General features: G+C 40.8%; 1 protein-coding gene across 7 annotated transcripts in view; it reads left to right on the top strand.

Annotated features, from left to right (window-relative positions):
* Nucleotides 1–17,118, top strand: part of LOC108242203 (receptor tyrosine-protein kinase erbB-4) — a 315,331-nt gene that overhangs the window by 289,244 nt on the left and 8,969 nt on the right. For 6 of the 7 annotated variants that reach the window (XR_005232742.1, XM_025008210.2, XM_017426912.3 and 3 more), the window contains 6 exons: nucleotides 4,381–4,542; nucleotides 9,772–9,847; nucleotides 9,938–10,084; nucleotides 15,354–15,451; nucleotides 15,538–15,708; nucleotides 16,473–16,758. Coding sequence is in view for 6 of the 7 variants with exons in the window: in XM_025008210.2 (XP_024863978.1) it covers nucleotides 4,381–4,542; nucleotides 9,772–9,847; nucleotides 9,938–10,084; nucleotides 15,354–15,451; nucleotides 15,538–15,708; nucleotides 16,473–16,758 (940 nt within the window). In the remaining variant the exon portion in view is untranslated. The remainder of the gene's footprint in view (nucleotides 1–4,380; nucleotides 4,543–9,771; nucleotides 9,848–9,937; nucleotides 10,085–15,353; nucleotides 15,452–15,537; nucleotides 15,709–16,472; nucleotides 16,759–17,118) is intronic. The other variant, XM_017426915.3, reaches the window with a different exon arrangement.

Here is a 17,118-nt window from a genome sequence, read left to right on the forward strand (position 1 = left end):
TGTGGTATGAGGAGACGGTGCTTCGCTGCACCGCCCTGTCAGAGCTGGAGCATCACTGAAAGGGACACTTTTTCATCTAATCTCATTTAGGCTGTTATCATACAGTAATGTACAGTTGTTCACTACTCAACAGACTGCAAAAACTAACAATTTATACATAATACAATATGAAACAGAATACAATACAGTGATATATGATATACTTGATACTTTCTTTTTGGAGAAACTTGTTTTAGGCTCAACGCTGCCCTTGCAAAGCATAAACAATAAACAGACAAAGAAATTACACAAATACCTATTTAAAATGAGTCTGAATTGGGGGCAAAAAAAAGAAAATTCAGACTTTTGCCAGGATTGAGATTTGTGTAAAAATTAGTCCTCTTTTAAATTGAAGTGTCCTGATCTTCATCATCTGTCATAAAACCCTTATTTTCTTAGAATTTTCTTTTCTCTGCACTGGGAAATCCCTTCGTATAACGCTTGGGGGGGGGGGGGGNGGGGGGGTCCAGTTTTTAAATATAGGCGCTCTGGCTTTCAAATCAGCAACGCTCGTAAACAAAACCAGCCTGATGCCCGCAGGTAAATCACCAAATTTCAACAAACTACGGATCATTTTGAAGCTTCTGAGATGGAGAGTTTGAAAATATTAACTCAATACTGAAAAATTCCTCCTTGTGACTCATTTTGCCAGCATGTGTCACATGTTTTAAGAGAAAAAGAGGACTTCCTACTACCTCATCAAGACACACATTAAACAATCTATTCAGCTTTTTTTTTTATTTTTGACTGAAGTGAGAACTAATTAGTTCTCTGCATTTTGGGACTTCTCAGTTCAGTCCTGTGGAGCTGCAAACCAGCGAACGCTGTCTGAATGCAGTCGGGCCACATTTTAAAGGTTCGGTCAGCTGAAATCTCTGCAGCGACACAGACAGGTTCTGACCTGTCCTGAAGCACACTTGGATTTTCAGCTATAAGCAGGAGTTTAAAAAAGGCCAAATAATTTCAACGACCAGCACCACTTCACGCCGTGAGAGCCCGAACCACGTCACCGGTGGCGTTCGGGGATATGCAGCCGTGCTGATAGGTCCTTCACCTCGATGCTGCGTGGCAGCTCGTGGCTCTCGAAAGGCCGTTTTGCTGGGAGACAAATGATGGGAAAAGCTGCTCGATGGGACCTTTCACACACGGTTCAGGCACATTCGATGTAAATTGTGGCTTTTCCGGAACTGGGTTGTCGTGTTTAAATATGCTGCTGTTTATAATAAAACTTTGCTATTATGCTGTTTTACAGAAATGTTAAATTATGGTGAAATATCCTTTCATTTTCCTCTTTGCTGGACTTAAATGCGTAGCTCGAATTTGCAGCGATAAACTGTTTTCTCAACAAGAGTTTGTCTTTGTAACTTTAAAAATCACTCGAGGACTAATCTCCTACAAGAACATTTACTCTTCGAACACATCTCACATGTCCAGCTTGCACTGACTTTGCACTTTTTCGCCCGTCCCGTTGTGCATTCTGTGTGTTATTATAGATTTTACTCTTAAAGCTTACGCCAGGGCTTCCTGCAGAACTGAGCATCGAGGTTTGTTCACTTATAATTGCTAATTTTATTGAGTATTCTGTTAAATTAAATCACTGTACAGTAATAATGCCGTCTTGGTTTTGCAGCTGATAGTATTTTGATTTAACAGTAATAATGTTAGGAAAAAACAAGATTAGAACCTGTTAAATAATCTAATAATTAAAGGCTAACTAGAAGCAGAAGCTTTTTTATTTTATTTTTTTTATTTGGAATTGGGTGCCGTTTTCAACATGAAGCTTGATTTGTTTTTGGGGGGTTTTTTTTTTGATTGTTTCAGGGTTTTTTTCCCAGTGATTTCACATATATCTATAATTCATCAGATGGCCAACATGTTTCAATAATAAATGGTATTCATGGTTGTGTTTAACGGAGCAAAAGGGGACTTTCTTCAGCGCCCTGCCTCCGGGTTCTCCGTGAATTGAAATGTTTATTAATTACATCATCTGGACGTTTTATGCAATCACAAATTACCCAGTCTCTCCTTGATCTTTACGGACCTCAGGACTCCGGGGATTGTGACACTTAGGCGGGCGTTAAAGTGGCACGATCAGCGGGACCCCCTGAGCCCGAACCAGCGGCTGCCCCAACGTCCTCCGCTGGGACGCCGGTGTTTACCTCCCTGGGTAGCTGGAAATTAATTGGCTTCTTGAGCTGTTGTACATTCCCCGCTGTCAGTGCGATGGCCTCACCTCATTGCCCCGTCACTTTAAGTCGAAGTGTATTAATGGGCTGTGTGGCCCATTGATTCCTAATTTCTCTCGACATCGACATCGGAGATAAATATTGCGCGGCACGCTCGTCTTTGGGCTTATTGTAATCAGCATTGTTATTGATCGCCTGCCTGAACGCAGCAGAAGTAATCTATTTTAAACACACTTCCTGCAAAACGGGGGGGTTGTTTTAAGCCTTGTCACAGCACATTGTGTACCATATTGGTAAGGGCTGCCCAACGGTGAAGAATAAACAAGTAGGAAGTGTTCCAACCTGCTGGAGAAACGAGAAAACCATGCAAACAGATTGACAGATTGATATATTACATGTATGCTGTGAGGAAAATGTCTTGCTTTTCAGTATCGGTGGTCTCTTGGTTGCGCCTGTCACTGCGCGCGCGTGTGTTTTTGTGTGTATTTGTCAGTCTCAGCAAGGCCAGAGGATGATGGATGAGGGCTCAGCTAGCGGCGAGTCAGACCTCTGCACGATCGATTTATCCTCGCATTTGTCTGGGAGGAAGAGGAGCACGAGGAGGAGGCGACAGCGGCGGTGCGAGTCAACACAGCGCGCCTCGATTTGTGCGCGCACAAACGTGTGTTTACAGCATTTGCACCTTAAGTGTTTCAAATGGCCGATGATTCTCCAGCGGAGGCGTGGGCCTTGGTGTAAATTCTTCATTGTCTGCTGACTACAATGACTGCCTCGCTTCTCACCAAGGTGTTTTCATTGATCCACCGGCAAAGTGGCACCCACTTGTTTAACATCCAGCCTAATACGCTTCAGTCGCCTCAGCCTTGTCGGTCTGACTGCCCGTCCTGCCGTTTGGTTCAGCAGACAGAGAAGCCTTCATAAAAAACGTGTTTCTGATGTTGTCCTGAAAGGATGCCATTGAGTCTCTCGAGGTGGCCCTTCACACGTGCATTGATTTTACTGTCAAAACCGTTTCATCCAGTCCATTTAGCAGCATAACAATTCCTTGAAGGAATGCATATCACCCGCCAAGTTTTAAACAAAGGTTATTACTTGGGGTGTTGAGGATGACTTTCAGCAACTACCACACCTGATTTCAGCTCAATATCTATAAATTTGACTAAGTTATAGTAATTTTGTGTTTGCTAATGTAAATCAGCTGTGTTTGGCATCCTTATGTGGGTTGAAGATGTTTATTGAATGTTTACTTTCTGTAGGTTTCACTGAAACCTGCCCAGAGATATTTTGCTGACAGTCAGTGTTGATTCCAAAGACTTAGGGGGGGAAAATTGCACTATTTGTACCACTCAAAGTATGTGTTGGTAAATGATGCTCAGCTACTACCACACCAAGTTTTAAACCAATATCTGTAATTGTAGATGTACAGCTAATGATTGCTTTCATTAAAAACCTTGAGGTTCGTGACATATTTTGCTAAAAGACAAACAGTTGGCTCCAATAGTTAATCATTAAAAACTTGGACAAAAACATTATTGCCCATCAAACCACAAAAATGGTCAGAAATTCTCTTTATTCATCCATCAGAAAACAAACTTCGGACTTAAAATTGTTTTTAAGTTGGAGTGTAGAGGATGTAGATCTTGATGTTGTGCTCCTCAGACAGCCACCACAGCTCATGTTTTCTTTACTTTTTATTTTTTGCAGCTGCTTTCTCTAGGATCTGAAGAACCTATAAAATGTTTCCAGGCATCTTATCAACATTTGAAAAGCTGCTGAACTGATAAGTTTCATCTTTTACTGACCGGAGACGGGGAATGATTGAAAGGTCATGTGTCGCAAAAGTGTGACGGAGACATTTGGAGACACGTTGAGCCTTGTTTAAGGGATTCCGATTTGAGATTTAGAAACTTTCTGACACTTCTGAAATGCTCAAAGCTTAATTTATCTGCCTTACAGTCATGCATGTGAGTTTTATAGGAATCAAAGATTAAATCTAAATGTCCGTGCAGGTGTTACGGTGATAACGGCGATGACAATACGTTTCTGCTGGTGTTGACATTTATCGCACCGAGGACGGCTTCAGTCTTGAGATTTAAAGTGATAAATGGCTCCAGGAAAGGATTCGCGGTCATTTTTTCCCCCCTTTCTGTCTCAGGGGATGATGTACCTGGAGGAAAGGAGGTTGGTCCACAGAGACCTGGCTGCTCGAAACGTCCTGGTGAAGTCTCCCAATCACATCAAGCTCACCGACTTCGGGTTGGCCCGACTCCTGGACGCCAACGAGAAGGAGTACAACGCAGACGGCGGCAAGGTTGGTGTAAGTGACGGCACCTTTGAATGTAAGATACACTTACCTGGCTCAAATACTGAAACCACAAGTTAAATTAGGCCTAGCATTCCTTGAAGGAAAGCAAAACTATCACACAATGTGTGTATCTCCAAATATGTGTTAAGGATGATGGTTAACTACTACCACACCAGCTTTTAGCTCAATATTTGTAAAAACTGACTCATTTACAGCTATTTTTTGTTGTCTAAGGTCACTTAGCTGCGGCAGCCAACTTGAATTGGGTTGACATAAAAAGTTAATCAATTGTAGATGTTCATTTAATGATGACTTTCTGAGTTTGATTAAAATCTGTCCACTGTTTCAGGAGGGATTTTCCCCAACGCTACAAAATAAACACATTAGATATGAAAAGGAAAATTGGCAAAATATCTTCTTCTCATTCCTCCATGGTTGATAAATATCAGAATTATTTCCTGCCATGATAGAGCCAACTCACCCTTGTGACTTTGCTTTGCTCTCCATCATCTTGTCTTACAGTTTGATTGTTCCAATTAACTTTTTTTCTTTCTGCGCTGCTGAACAAGGAGAAAATAGTTATTTGATTGCTCACTTTAAACACTACCTGTTAAACAAAATGAGTCATTTCAGCACCGTTAAACTTGGATGTCAGTAAAACTAATATTTCAGGCTTGTAAAGTTATTTGAGCAAAGAAGAAATTAGGTGAATCACGGATTACACTGCTGTGGGATTTGCTGTATCGACATTTAAAATGAGTGTTCACAGAACGGGACAAAGGTGACACAAAGTTAACTTACTTCTACTGACACAGATAAATTTGTTGGTACTCGTAAGTTCAAGAATGAAAAACCCACAAAGGTCACTGAAAGAACTTGAAACTGACAAAAGTATTAAAAGAAAAATTACTACAAATCAACTACTGCTTTTGAATTTTGGATCAAACTGGTCCTGACAGCAGATGGTACCTTAACTTAATATTTTGTTCCAAACCCATTTGATTTCTGTACCTCTGAGACTTCTGCACCTGTCCTCAGGTGTCCTCAGGTGTTTTGTCCCACTCCTCCTGAACAAACTGCTCCATCTGTCTCAGGTCTGAAGGGCTCCTTCTCCAGATGTTTCAGCTCCTTCCACAGATGTTCAGCAGGATTTAGATCAGGGCTCAGAAGGTCACTTCAGAACGGTCCAATGTTTGGTTCTGACCCGTTCTTGATGTTTTTAGCTGAGTGTTTTGGGTCATTATCCTGTTGGACCCATGAGACCAAGCTTTCTGACTCTGAGACTCTGGCTCCAGAGAGCCTTGATAGTCTTGAGGTTTCATTGGACCCTGAACAGATTCAGGACCCCCTGTGTCAGACCCAGGACAGAACCGAGCCTCCTCCATGTCCCCCTGGAGGTTCAGGGTTCTGTTCTTTGGTTCTGTTTGGGTCTGTGGACACAGAGCTGATGGGACCTGTTGACAAAAAGGTCCAGTTTTGTCTCATCTGTCCAAAGGACGTCCTCCCAGAAGCTTTGTGGATTCTCAATATGCATTTTGACCAATTCCAGTCTTGCTTTATGATTTGGTGTCCTCCTTGGTCTTCCATTAAGTCCACTCAAACAGACCAATGACCTTTGACCTTGGAGTTCACCTCCGATCTCTCTGGAAGTTGTTCTGGGCTCTTTGGTTACCGTTCGTATTGCAGGTGGAGGTTGTCTCCAGTCCTGTGGACCTTCTGGAGTCTCAGGAACATCCAGCTGCTTGGAGACGGTCTTATAGTCTTTGTCTTTAACCTGCTGCTCAATCATCGTCTTTCTGAGCTCCTGAGACAACTCTGTCCTCAGCTTCCTGTGCTCCATGTTCAGTGTGGTTAGAATTTTTCTTATAATTACTTTTGTCAGTTTCAAGTTGTAGGTTTTTCGTTCTTTGACAAAAGGGTACAAACAAATTTATCCACATTTTACAGTGCCTCAGCTTCCTTTTTGGTCTGAAAATGACACCCAAAAAAGTTGTAAAAAATAAAGCTTTTTTAGACTTTAAATAAACTGAAATGAAAATATGATTTCTTTAAGCCCGTAATAATTTTAGACCGCAGTTTAGTTGTTTTGTGATACAAACGTGCAAAAAGTGGAGGATAAAATCTGTCAGGCGTTGGTGAAAAGTAAAAGCCAGAACAGGAAGTAAGATGAGAAAAATCAAGAGTTATGAATATATTTTTGGTGCTGACTTAGCAGAGTGGAAAAAAGACAAAGGTGAAAGCTCAGATTTGTTAAAAGTACTAGTAAAGAGCTGAACTAACTGGTTCTTGTGACACAAAACAGTTTAACAGTTAGAAAAGGCAAAGCTAAATGCCAGAAAGCAAAAGGTAGGCAATAATAGTTACAGGTAATTTTAGCATGCTGCTTTGAAATAAATTGAGGTGAAGAACTTTCAAACATAAACAAATGTCTTTTTTTTTCCTCCTATCAGGGAGTTGCAGCTTTTACAGTTTTTTTTTTTTTGAGGGGACAAACAAAGTCTGGTAAACTTTGTTTTTAGTGATACAATTTAGAAGCAATCCATTCAAATAAATAACGCAGCCAGAATTCCAGTCGGCTTGTTTTGTTCGGGGACTCCATTAATCAGAAGCCCCTTTCGCTTTTTCCCCGCTCAAGACTTGCTATGCAAATTGTTCTGATCAACTCCCTTTATTAAATTGGCTTGCTCATTGCCACATCTATTCAGCTGGAGGCCCAAAGGTAGCCGCTGCATCTCGAGTCGAGGCTGTTATCTCAGACGAGGGGGAGGGGGGGTGAGCGGTGGTGCAGAGGAGGAAAAAAAAACAGCATTTTCATAACCCAGACGAGTCGGAAGCAGCCGTCTGAGTGATTGACTCCATGTTGGTATTCACTGATGCCTTGATAAACGAGAGCCGTTGTCGGCGCATCTACATGTAGTCCGTAAAAATAGATGCGTCGTGGGAGATAAATCAACAGAGTTGAAAGTGGAGGTGCCGTAACACATTTCCAACGTGAAGCATATCATTTCCTCTCTTCCTGTTCATTTCCCCAAAGAGACCCGGGCTCTCGTACAAAAAGGAGCGGCCGAGCTCCACTGTAGATGACCAACACTTGTGTGTGCATTCATATGCAAAAGGGAACATAATTGCCTTGAACAGTGTACAGCTAAAAAAAAAACCTTTTACCATCAATATTGGAATCAAAATGCAATTAGGATGTCCTTGTCATGAATGTCAAGAAACCAGCTATCACTGTTTTAAACCCAGTCTGCTCCAAACTTACAGGCTGTTTAGATAAAATGAGACAAATGGTAACATCTCATTACGGTTGATTTATTTTTTGGTCAGTCGTGATGCTTCAGTAATACTGAACAGAAAGAAAGAAATTAAATGTATGAACATCGAAATTTCAACATGCATCATTTTCCATTACCCAGTAGTAATGTAGGACTTACTTTTGTCATAATCTAAGCTGACAAAACGCCCATGTTTTGATCTGTGAACTGTGTAAAAAAAAAAGTGTAAAGAGCCAAAACCAAATGTGGCGGTCGTGTGGTGTCGATAAAGCCAATAATGCTACCATTGGGAAATCTTACCCAAGGAAACTTTTATAAAGCTATCAATGCACTCATTGACCCCAAAAAGACACATAGATTTGTTGTACGACAGAAGATATGAGGCTGTTCTATTTGCAGAAAAGTTTTATTAAAAATGATCAACTGAGTGTAAAAACACCATTAAAATGTTCTAAAATCCAAATTGATGCAGAGATCCGGGGCAGGTGAGGTATCTGACAGCACCAAACACCAAACCAGACCCGGACGAGACACAGGAGACCCAAAGGAGATGCCACCACCAAGGAGGACCTGCCACCACGCCCGCTGGAAGCTGTAAACCAGACGCCACAACCACGTTCAAAACAGACCAGATCAGTCACAACACAGGACTTTTACAGCTGCTTTATGACAATTTTATTATGCAGGGGCACACTGAATAAGGCTAAGACTCAAAAACACTCTTAAAACCAAAGCAGCAGGGTTCCTATAGCCAGCGCTGGAGCTTGTAGCTCCTCCTGGTGCAGCCAGGTAACGGCAGACCAGGCTCAGTCAACAACTGGTTAAAATGGAGCTTGTTTATCAAAGCAAGGCATTGCATTTAGCTGTCGGCACAAGAGGTAACATTAAGCTTCGTTGGCTAACTGTGTGTCCCTACAGCAGCAGATTTGCTTATTACAAAACAGGGATTGTGAAATAATAAGGAAGAGCACACGTACAGGTACTGATCCAAGCGGAGAAAAACAGAAAACTCACGACTGAATGACCTGTAAATTTAATAAGCAAAACTCCAGAGAGAGCAGACAAATGCTTTCCTGTCACAAAAGGAAATATTAAAGCTGCTACCAGTGGCTCATTGGGGTCACCATAGTAACCACACACCTGAGTCTCTCGCTCCCTGACAGCAAGCTTAAGAGGAACAGACAGAAACAATTTTAAAGAATAAACCCCAAACAACACAGCTGTCGTGTGAAAAACTACAAGTCAGATTGAAAACGCGCCACAATCCTGAGTGTCAGAAGCGTCTGGTCGTCACACGTGTCAGTTTTTACGTTTCTACAGGGTTTTATGTATGAGATGCGAGATAAAACGACCCCTCACCTTCCATATTCCAAGAGTCAAGTCAGAGCTGAGATACAGTGGAAGTCAATGAGAGTATGGGTGTGCAAACTCAACGAGATACCCAGGGTGAAAGAAGAATCATAAAAATCATAAAACCTAAACTGTAATTCTGTAAAAACTAGTGAAGATTTCTAAATGCCAGTTCAGTAGTGTGAAGTCCAACTTTCCAAATTTTGAATGATGTTTCTGCTGTGAAGTATATCTGAGCTATAGAGCTTCACATAAGGCTGCCCTTTCTCAAGTTTTTAACCATTATCTTATTGTCTGTGGGGAAATTTTTCAGGTATTTTTTTTTTTTTTGTGAATATGTAAACACTATATGATGTACTCTTAACAAAAGTCGTAGCATACTTCCCGATCGAGCCACAAACGTTACAGTAATGTATGTTTTGTATGGGTTTTTTCCAAAGCTGTGGGAGGAAATAGGAAACTGTGACAAAAACAGGTGGTTACTGGACAAATAGTGATTATGTACTTGTGTATTGCACCCTTAATAGTCAGTTTTCTAGTATCTCTAAGGTGTCCTGCAGTTCAAGTGATAAAATAAATAGAAATGTGTTGCTAACACTTAAATATGTCTCCTCAGATGCCCATTAAGTGGATGGCTCTGGAGTGCATTCACTACAGGAAGTTCACTCATCAGAGCGATGTGTGGAGCTACGGTAGGTGCTAAATGTGTCAGTGACCTTAAATCCTGGTTTCTTTCTTTTTCTGCCTCCCTGATTATTTTCCTCTCCTTTTCCTTTCCTCAGGAGTGACCATCTGGGAGCTGATGACGTTCGGCGGCAAACCGTACGACGGCATCCCCACGCGAGAAATCCCAGACATCCTGGAGAAAGGGGAGCGCCTGCCCCAGCCACCCATTTGCACCATCGACGTCTACATGGTCATGGTCAAATGTAAGAGAATGTCTTCAAACGCCCCCAAAAATTGGCATTTTAAAACAGAAAATGGGATGCAAAATATAGTTGGTGTAAGGCAACAAACCCAACAGCACACCATGTTGCTTTCTGAGATGTTAGACCCATGATCAATATTCTAACTTTCTTGCCATAAAATTAGATCCAAAGCAGTCATAAAAACTCATCTATTACCTTAATATTCAGCTAGTGTCAGCAACAGGAGTGCTTAGCAAAGTGCGAACCCTGGCTCTGTCTGTCAGCACCTCTAAAGATCACTAATTAAAGCATTATATCTTGTCTCATGCATGCAAAAATGCAGAAGCGATTGGGATTACACATGCTGGATTCCTGGCTGCGAGTACAGTTGTACCTGCTTTGGTCATGTTGCCAGACAACTACTGTAACAGTGAGTTGATAAAGATGACCCACCCAAAACAAAAGTCTCAAACAGAAAAAAAAAAAAGTTCAGCCTAGATAAATAATGTACAATTATTCCAGTTCAAATTTAGTTCAGTCCAATCTACTGTTTTTTATGCATTTTATATATGAATATTTATGAAAAATATATATTTTATTTTTACACAACAGTAAAAAGCTATGTAAATTGTCAGGTTGACCTTTTCCAACTTTGTGTAAAAACTAAGTGAAATTGTGTTCTGTTATAAGCATAATCCTTGTTCTGTGTTAATTAGTTTACCAGTTTACTAAATATAAAAGAAAGTCGTGACTGTTGTGATCTCTGCGTCCTAACTGGCCTTAAAGTCGTTCCTCAAAATAATCTTAATTGTGCACAATAGATGCACTTGTTGAAAAGATGTAAATCGACTTTTTTAACATCGATTAGCTGTGTTTTTTAAAAAAATTTTAAAGTCTATAAGTCTTCATCTACTTTTTATTTCACGGTTGGGGGCTCGTCCGGGATCTTTGTTACAACCTGGCTTGTTGAGACTTAAAGTTATTTTTATTTTAATAAAACTCTTAACTGCCACCAACAAAGTGAATGGTGAGTAGCAACAGTCGCGATCTGTTTGCAGGCCACACCATGAATGCCTTCACAAGTGTGTCCGGTTGGTACCAGGAAGATGTCCGAGACTAGAACTACTGCAAGACCAGTGAGGATGCAGAGGGTTGTGACAATGACAGTCAAACAAAAGAAACAATGTGTGCAGAAGGGATTAGAAAATTATTGGTGATTATATTACAATTTAGTAAAACATAAATGATAAACAGATTAGCAGAATCATGTAATCTCCTTAAAATAATCCTTTTAATTATGGCGAATTGAGCAGCAGTAGTGATGATTATGGACAGAAGTATAATTTTAAAAAGATGTCGTATTGGATGCATTACAAATGTAATCTAATATGAACCCAAAGGCTTTCAGTCCTTTGGTTATTGTTTTATTTAACACGCCAAAAGCAGAATTTCTGCAACAAGAAATGTATTGTGACAATTATTTGTGGGCAAAGCACAAAAACAAACGGTTTGGTGAAAGTTGCATTCTGTAAAATAAAACAGTTATGGAGACATAAAACAAAGTTTAAGTTGCAGCATGCCAAAATAACAGAAAACCCCATTTCAAGTACTTTAAATGGTGCTATTGTTCATTCTTGGCTCATTTAAGAAAATCACAGTTTGTCACTAAACTGTATATTTTTACTTTGCAACAACAAATAATAGGTAATCTTAAACATCCATGTAGAAGCAATAAACCACATTCCTTAAGAATGTTGTTTCATACCACGTTTACACTCCAGTGCCACTCCACTGGAGGTGATACAGATGAGTTGTAGTTTAATAAGAGTTCATTCTTTTAATATTCATCTGCTGAAATGTTATTGAAGCTCTGGGGCTTCATTTCAAGGCTGGAAGACGAGTTGGTTTATAACGAGGAGGCAGAGATCGAACTGTGTTGTGGTGAAACTGTGATGAGATGCTGCTTTACGGTCTGCGATGTGCCGGCCAGTCCTCGTCGGGGACTGTACCCCCATTCTTTGCTGGTGTCATCCTCCATCTGGACCACCGCGCCTTCTTCCCACCCGGCTTACTCCAAATCTGTCTGCGGCTCGTACAGCCCATCCAGAACCCCACCTTCCCTTCACCATCCTTTAAATCTCTCGTATCGCTCCATCTCCTGGCGGAATTCAGAAGCCCGATGCTGCTCCTCGGGGTCACTGAGGGATCCACCCTCCCATATTTCCAGGAAACAGTCCAGCCGCATATGCCAGAACATGCATTGAGCTGTGCCAGCTATTGCCTTCTTGGCCAGATTCCGTCGCACCAGTCTGGTGATCACTCCACTTTGTCAGAACTCTTCTATGACAGAGGAACTTTCTTTTTTGCAGCTTAGTCCTCTGATGCCCCAGACTCCCATTAAAAATAACTTCATATCAATTTAATTTGTAATATTTGTATGGTTAATAATCTAGCTTTTTTGTTTCCTTTGTGAATTATACTTGTACGTATTTACCTGCAGGAAGCTTAAGACATTAAAATCAAAATGCAAAAAGCAGCTTAAATGTTATTTAACTGTTTCCAGTCACATCTGACGGCACCAAAGTGAAGCCGTTTAGCCAAAATGGCAATTCTAACTCGTTTTTTTCTTCCATTTGTCAAGAGAGTAATTAGCCAGAAGAACTTTCTGGCCAATATTGCTTTGAATGTTGAAGTTAAATGTCTAAATGCACTGGTCATGGTATTCTAAGGCCAACTTCGCTTTTAGCCAATTTTTGGCTATAATTTGAAACATGCAAATATCTTTTCTGGTTGAACTGAAAATCTGATTGTGTCTTTATTATACTTTGGTTAAAGTAAAAGTCTTAATGTTTTCTCTAAAATAGTACCAAGTTACAGAACTTTATTGGTCTTCCACTGGAAATCCACAAATATAGTATTCCTCTGTTTAACAGCGCTGTCAATTAAAACCCCACTGAACGAGAATGAGAGCATTTCTTTTTAAACTTGATTATAATTCAACATTCTTATCATTTTTTTCCACACATCTTGAAACAAAACTGCACAAAACTGAGTATTTCATGACAGTAAAGTGAACAGCAGACCTTTCCTTTGACTTTATTTTTAAACACCTAATAATTAACTCCTATGGCGCATTCCATTTTTTTTATCAGAAATTGAAATTTTTGACTTCCAAGTTAGAAATTATCAACTGGAATGCCTCCTGAAGTCAGAACTAACTTCAACATCCAATATGTTACTAAGGTGTCTGAGAAAATGTCTGTTATTGGCTTGTTTGGCTAATAATAGTTAGCAACAATTGGGAAATCCTAGTAGTTTTAGAGTTGCAACTCGAACAGTTGAATGTGACGTCGGCACTAAATCGGTGTCCAATCCTGGTCCTGGAGAACCACAGTCCTGCATGTTTTACATGTTTCTCTGCTTTCACACCTGATCTGAATGACTGAGTGATTAAGAGGCTTCTGCAGACCTTGAAGACCTGCAGAAGAACAGGGAAACATCTAGAACCTGCAGGATGGTGGCCCTCCAGGACCAGGATTGGACACCGCTGGATTAGACGATCACCAGCCAAGCTAGTAAAGCTAGTTTTGGTCACTAAAATTAATTGGTGCATCCTAATACCTGTAGTTCACTTAGTTGTGACTGTTAGCAACTATTTGAAACAAAAAAATTTGCAAAATAAGAATAATAAAAAAACATTTTACTTCGCATAACTAACAGTTGTGACATTCCTACGAATGACATGCCAATTTTTTCATCCCAATTTGTCCCAAAGTGATCCCAAATTTGATCTCAATTTATTTACTTTTCTTCAATCATTGCCAATTTTATTTTCAGAGATCACCAAATCCTCCCAGAGTTGTCTGGAAGTTCTTACACTTTCTTCCTCACAGAAACTAAATTTAGACGGGTTTCAGACACCTGATTGGGACGTCCCTCACGAATGCCAAGCCCAGTGAGGTGTCAACTGCAGTTAACCTTGCTACAATTCTTTTATAGGTTTTATATCAATTTTAGACTAACTTAATACAAGACAACTGACGGAGATAGGTCTTTGTCACTATGTGTGTAGTTTTACCCAACCTGTCCAGATTATAAACTAAAATGTTTGATTGTTTGTTAGAATCTAAACTTACCAAAACAGGCTAGTTAAATGAATTAATGGGTCACGCTGCCCGTTTAGAAGCCAGAAGGAAGCTCCACAACTGGCAGCATTAATTGTAATTACATGTTGACTGAAAGCTGTTGTTTGTGACTTGGTTTGCCGTCACACTGCGTACCCTTCCGCCTCAGCGCCGCCCCAATAAAGATGAAATGGAGTTTGATTGCTGGCGTAATTGCACCTCATTTAGTTAATGTTCCTGCGTGGTGGCAAACAAATACGAGAGGGAAAAATATGAACCAACCAAAGTCTGACAGGAGAAGTGACAACAAGGACCGTACGGGTTTCATTGAACATGTTGATTTTTAAAAAAGCATCACGTTTTGAGTTTTTATTTTTGTCTTAACTGCTCAAATAAAGTGTGATAAAACAAGAACATTGAAAAAGGGCCCCCCTTTCTGGTCTGCTGTAGGCCACATTTTCCCCCTCAGTGTTGCAGGGGATGTAATAGAGGTGTAAACGTAGAAATCAGGAGCTCAGTTTTTCTAATCTGAGCCCAGACACCACCTGCTGTTTCATTTTACCTTCAGGGGTTTGTTGTGTTTACTGCAGCTGCAGCCTGAGGGAGGAAAATGTGGCCTTGGGACTAAAAGAAAAAAAAAAAAAACACTTTTCTCTTTTTATCCACCTCTAAAACGCCCTTGAGCTACACACTTAGCCCTCAGATTGTAAAGAACTTAATTAAAATGAGCGTCGTAGTTGCTCAATCAGCATTCTTTGAGTAAACCAAGGTTAAAATTATATATAAAAAAACAACAACTCAAACTGAAATAATCTTATTGAGATTTTTAAACTGTGTGCAAGACTTCCAGGTGCATTCTTTGTTTTGTGACAATTTTTATTGAGGTAGATTTGAAAGATTGACAGTTTTCATTCTTTTTTTATTTGTTTGGCTTAGTATAAAATATAAAAAGAGCTGTTTATGCATGTAGCATGCAGAAGAGTGGCGATGTAGGAAGGCTGAGGGAAATTTAATGAACTAGAAGGTCAAAATGAGTCCTTTTTTTAAAGAAAAGAGCAAAGAATTGAGCAGAAGGTTAAAGTAAAAAAAAAAACTTCAATAGTCCTTTTTTGGTTTTGCAACCATACATTTATCTTTTCTGCTATGTTTCTGTTTTGTGTCCCCAGGTTGGATGATTGATGCAGACAGCAGGCCCAAGTTCAAGGAGCTCGCAGCAGAGTTCTGCAGAATGGCACGCGACCCGCAGCGATATCTGGTCATCCAGGTGCGCTAGCATGAACAAGCATCCGTTAATCTGCAGCCGTTTACATAAACGTCTGATGCAATCTAGTGCTTTTTTTTATGACTCAGGGAGATGACCGCATGAAGCTTCCCAGCCCAAACGACAGCAAGTTCTTCCAAAGCCTGCTGGACGAAGAGGACCTTGACGACTTGATGGATGCTGAGGAGTATCTGGTGCCGCGAGGTTTCAGCATGGCTCCTCCGTCAGGCACAACCAGGCCTCTGGTCGACTCTAACAGAGTAAGAGCGCTGCTAAAAGTGACCAGCAGGATTTGTGAGGGATTTCTTCATAAAACAAAGGGCAAACAAAATCTCAACAACTAATGTTCCCTCTTTGGATCATACAGTCAAACACCCTGACGAAGAAGAAACTTGATTTTTAAAATTTATCAGCTGGATGTCTTTAACAAAGTTGTATATTTATTCACTTTATGCCACTGCAGATGCAGTCTGTTAGTTATCTGTGTTGATGCTATGAGAAAAGGAGCAGATAATGACTTGCTTTGAAGCACAAATGAAGTGAGAAATTTAGGGGAGGGGGAAGTTGATCGCAATGGAGGATAGGCTGAAGGAGTAAGTGGACAGATATGACCCCGGGATATTTCTTTCTTCTCTTTTCTTCCTCTCTCTTGTTGTGTTTTGTTTCTCTGCTTCCTGTAATTGCTGCTTAGCACTAAGAGTTTGCAAGAGTGCAGGATAGTGGGATTAAATAGCCCACGGCAAGCCAACACAGCACCACGAGAAGCCCTTTGCTTCACATGTCATGTTTTGTTTTTTTCTGTAGGGGATTTTTGTTCTCCTGTTTTTTTTTATTTTTAAGTTCAGGTGTTGGAATCGTAGCTTCGTCTGCCTGCCCTTCAGAGTCCCTGAAGTCTGATGACTACACCAGCAAAACTTTATCTGAGAATTTTACAGTCAAGATGTTGTAAAGTAACACAGACTTCAATCATCTGGAAGGAATAATATGTAGAAGATATCAAATTTGATTCTTTGCTTTATCGCAGAACCAGTTTGGCTATCGAGATGGTGGTCCAAACCCTCCAGAAGGAGCCCTGGCAGGTGCCCAAGGCGCTCCGAACCAGGAGGCCACAGGCAGCCAGGGTCCAGCCCTGGAAGACCAGCGCTGTAATGGAAGCCTACATAAGAAGAGCCAGAGCCAAGCTGGGGGGGAGGACAGTGGGACCCAGAGGTACAGCGCTGACCCCACCATCTTCCTCGGGGAGAGAACGTCCCGAGGGGACATGGATGAGGACGGCTACATGACGGCAATGAAGGACAAGAGCTCTTCAGGTACGATAAGCAGAACAGGAAACTATTCTGACCTGAAGAGTCGAGTCAGATTGTTGTGAGGGAACATTCATAATACGGTTTTATGTGGTTCAGGAAGTCTGGATCTCTGAGAGAGGAGTGACCCCGATACTTATATTTCCTAGTTATCTCTAAGGCAGTAATCGAACACAATTAACACAACCGTCTTTACAAACAAGCATGTTCTCATAAGACTGGTAGACATTCTGACTCCAAGCAGATTTCTCTGGGGTGCTGAGGCCTCGACCACTCAAAACATTGATAATCGTGACACTCCAATTTTATGTGCAATTTCCAGCCTCTACAAGATTAATTTTACAAGAAACAACCCTCAACAAGAGC

This window comes from Kryptolebias marmoratus, linkage group LG23 (genome assembly GCF_001649575.2).
Source record: "Kryptolebias marmoratus isolate JLee-2015 linkage group LG23, ASM164957v2, whole genome shotgun sequence".
Classification (NCBI taxonomy): Eukaryota; Metazoa; Chordata; class Actinopteri; order Cyprinodontiformes; family Rivulidae; genus Kryptolebias; species Kryptolebias marmoratus.